The sequence below is a fragment of the Cyprinodon variegatus genome, unplaced genomic scaffold (genome assembly GCF_000732505.1).
Source record: "Cyprinodon variegatus isolate N-32 unplaced genomic scaffold, C_variegatus-1.0 Scaffold1627, whole genome shotgun sequence".
Taxonomy (NCBI): Eukaryota; Metazoa; Chordata; class Actinopteri; order Cyprinodontiformes; family Cyprinodontidae; genus Cyprinodon; species Cyprinodon variegatus.
In genome coordinates this window covers 27,551-31,188 of record NW_015152080.1, presented here as the reverse complement: position 1 = coordinate 31,188, position 3,638 = coordinate 27,551, and the positions used below count along the sequence as shown (strand labels likewise).

The window sequence follows — 3,638 nt, the reverse complement described above, 5'->3', positions numbered from 1 at the left end:
ATAAATTATAAACAGTTCAGTTTGTTCCTTCAAGTGGTTGCCCATAGGAAGACGTTACTGGATATAACCTAACCGAATATTTTCAGAACGGCTCCAAATGACACATAACTCATATGAGTGAGAAGAACATGATGGAATAATGTAAAATCAAGGGACCATTGTTAAAAAAAACAAAGTTCCTCTTTAAGTGGGATACACCACTCTTAAAAATGTGCACAGATGAAAACCCCCCAAGGGTCAGAGACTCTCCCACAAGTTTCCTAAAATCCTGTGGGAAACACTTTAAACATAGAAACACATCGTGGCTCTAAGCTGTTTCTCTGCAGTGACGCTGATATTAGATGTTCTAATTGTTCTGCTTCAATCAGGGAGAATATGCTGGATGGAAACGTATTTATATTTATGGCATCTGAAGCAACTTCTCTGATCTAAGATTCTAATTTCTATCAGAATCTGTCATCATGTCTCCTGGTTATTTAACACATAAACATTATGATCTGCTCACCGTAGAGAGAAAGCCTTATGGTGGAAACAGCTTTCCTTTACCAATCAATCAATCAATGAAACATTCGTCTAGATTAAATATTAACATTAAGTGTGGCTGAATGGTGTGATAATTGATCGCTCTGTTCTCCTCCAGCCTCCTCCTTCCTCAAGCAGGCCTTTGAAGGAGAGTTCCCCAAACTGCTGCGACTCTACAACGAGCTGTGGCGCCGCCTGCAGCAGTACAGCAGCAGCCTGCAGGGGGCGCTGGCGAGTGGAGGAGGGGCGGACATGACTCTGGACCTCAGCTCTGGAGAAACGGAGAGCCAGGACCTGTTCACTGGAGGGAAACAGGACTACAAGTGAGTTCAACTGGGTTCTGAGGGTTCTGACCCGGTCTGACACTGGGGGCCTTCCTTTATCAGTGACGTTGTCAGTTCTGGATTCTACTGGAAGGTCCGACCCGTGTTCTGACAGAAAGACGCATTCGCTGCTGCCGTTGCCCCGGCAACCAGCAGCATTTCCTCTATCTGAAGCTTTGTTCTATGTTCTGTTTGGTTCTGTCCGGGTTCAGTCCAGAGAAGGCCCTGAAGGACTCCCTGCAGCCCTACGAAGCCGCCTACCTCTCCAAGTCCCTGTCCCGCCTCTTCGACCCCATCAACCTGGTGTTCCCCATGGGGGGGCGCAACCCGCCCTCCGCCGACGAGCTGGACAGCATCATCAGAACCATCAGCAGGTGGGAGGAGCAGCAGGGCATTATGGGATGGAGGAGGAGCGTCTCTGCTCATTGGCTGTGTTTGTTGGCAGCGAGCTGAACGTGGCGTCGGTGGATCAGAACCTCTCTCTGGCCGTGGCCCGGAACGCCGCCAAGACCGTGCAGCTCTTCTGCGTCAAGTCAGAGCAGCTGGTAGGTACCGAACCCCCCTGGACCCAGCAGGTCAGAACCCGCCGCCTGGTTCCTCTGAGCGGGACGCATGTCGGACCAGAACCTTCAGCTCTGACCCGCCTCGTTCCTCCATCCTCAGCTCTGCACCCAGGGAGACGCCAGTCAGGTGATCGGACCGCTGACGGACGGCCAGAGGAGGAACATCGCCGTGGTCAACTCGCTGTACCGCCTGCAGCAGGCCGTTACCAAGGTAACAGCTGTGGCAGGGACGTGCTGTTGCATCAGACCGGTCTGAGCTCAGGGGTCTAACTGCTCTGTCTGGTTCGCAGATGTGCTCTGGTTCTGGTTCTGGTTCTGGTTCTGGTTCTGGTTCTGGTTCTGGTCTGGGAGGAGGAGCTCCACCAGCTGCCGTTGAAGCACTCACTTCTTCTCTGGAGGTCTGAAGTTCCGCCTGCTGCTGAAGGTTCTACTGGTTTTCTTCCAGAACCGTTCCCATGGTAACAGCTGTGTGTTCTGACCCAGGCGGTCCAGGCCCTGATGAACGGCGCCGTCCAGCCGCTGCTGCAGTCCGTCAGCGACTCCATCGAGGCCATCATCATCACGCTGCACCAGGAGGACTTCTCAGGGTGAGCGACCCGGTCCGGTCCGGTTCTAGTTCCCTCCTCGTTAAAACTAAGCAGAACCATCAGGTGACCTGATGGTCGCTCTGTGGGATCGGGTCAGAACCAGGTGTGTGTGTTCCAGGCCCGTGTCCGGGTCGGAGCGGCCCGCCGTGCCGTGCTCGCTCTACATGAAGGAGCTGCAGGGCTTCATCTCCAGGATCATGGCCGACTACTTCTCCCACTTCCAGTGTTCGGACTTCGTCTACGACAGAACCGAGCCCGTGGCCCAGAGGGCCGTGCTGCTCTTCCTACGCCACGCCAGCCTGCTGCGGCCGCTGGGGGAGGGGGGCAAGATGAGGCTGGCCGCAGACTTCGCCCAGGTAAGGAGTGGGGGCCCGGGTTCTGGAGGCCCGGGTTCTGGAGGTCTGGTTCCCCATTAACCTGTGTGTGTGTCAGATGGAGATGGCGGTGGCGCCGCTGTGCAGGAGGGTGTCGGACCTGGGGAAGCCGTACCGGATGCTGCGCTCCTTCAGGTTGGTGCGCTGATCTCCTCAGGACCTCTGGAGGTCCATAAGGTTCTGGGATGGGTCGGGTCCAGGTGGAACTGGTGGTTCTGGACGGTTCCTGGTCTCAGGTCTGGTTCCTGTCTTCTTCAGGCCTCTGCTGTTCCAGACCAGTGAGCTGATCGCCAGCAGTCCAGCTGTGGGAGACCTGATCCCCTACAGCACCGTGCTGCACTTCCTGTTCTCCAGAGCCCCCCCAGAGCTGCGCTCCCCCCACCAGGTCTGAACACCTCCCCCCACCCTGAGCCAGCAGACGTCCTCCTCACATGTCCTCACCTGTCCTCACCTGTCCTCCTCACCTGTCCTCTCCTTCTGCCTCCAGAGAGCAGAGTGGTCCATCGCACGGTACTCCCAGTGGCTGGATGATCACCCCTCAGAGAAGGACAGGCTGGCTCTCATCAGGTGGGCAGTCTTCTCTCCTCTGTCCTCTCTCCTCTCCTCTCTCCTCTCCTCTGTCCTCTCTCCTCTCCTCTGTCCTCTCTCCTCTCTCCTCTCCTCTGTCCTGTCTGTGACCAGAGGGCGCCCTCTAGTGGTGAATGGTGGTGTTGTTCTTCCAGAGGACGTGGATCATCTCTAAAACTGTCTGTTCATCCAAACCAGGAACAATAAAGAGTTTTCAGATAGATTGTTCCTGATGGATCTCAGCTGAGATTCCTGAAGGTGTTTAAAGAGTCTGAGGCAGAGGAAGATGGAGGAGCAGTCATGGCAGCTAGATCCCCACTTTAACAGCTGGAATTAAAATCTACTCATCTGGATCTGATCTATCAGATGACTGAAGGGAACAGAGGATGTTTCCTAATCCTCCTTTCAGCAGTGAATTATTGTGGAACCAGTAGAGGGTGGGTCTACTGTCAGTCTCTGAACCAGAGCTGTGCTCTACAATGAACCAGCCACGGAAGCAGACGTAGAAAAGGGAAATAGAAGCACTGATCTATATTTGCACTCTGTTTGAAAAGCTAACGGTAAACTAGCTTCAAAGAAGCTCTGTCTGGGAAGGAGACAGTTAATCAGACGAGCTCCGAGCCAGCTCCCATGTCAGAGGATGAAGAGAGCACATCCAGTTAGACACAGTCAGAGAAACAGGACTACACTGGAAAACAGACC

The 3,638-nt window shown here is 54.2% G+C and overlaps 1 protein-coding gene across 2 annotated transcripts in view; it reads left to right on the top strand.

Moving 5' to 3' along the window:
• The window catches only part of cog5 (component of oligomeric golgi complex 5), a 44,845-nt gene that overhangs the window by 38,752 nt on the left and 2,455 nt on the right, over positions 1-3,638 (top strand). For both annotated transcript variants that reach the window (XM_015404063.1, XM_015404064.1), the window contains 10 exons: positions 641-845; positions 1,058-1,219; positions 1,291-1,390; positions 1,509-1,619; positions 1,699-1,806; positions 1,892-1,995; positions 2,114-2,351; positions 2,428-2,504; positions 2,628-2,754; positions 2,857-2,936. In XM_015404063.1, coding sequence (XP_015259549.1) covers positions 641-845; positions 1,058-1,219; positions 1,291-1,390; positions 1,509-1,619; positions 1,699-1,806; positions 1,892-1,995; positions 2,114-2,351; positions 2,428-2,504; positions 2,628-2,754; positions 2,857-2,936 — 1,312 coding nt within the window. The remainder of the gene's footprint in view (positions 1-640; positions 846-1,057; positions 1,220-1,290; positions 1,391-1,508; positions 1,620-1,698; positions 1,807-1,891; positions 1,996-2,113; positions 2,352-2,427; positions 2,505-2,627; positions 2,755-2,856; positions 2,937-3,638) is intronic.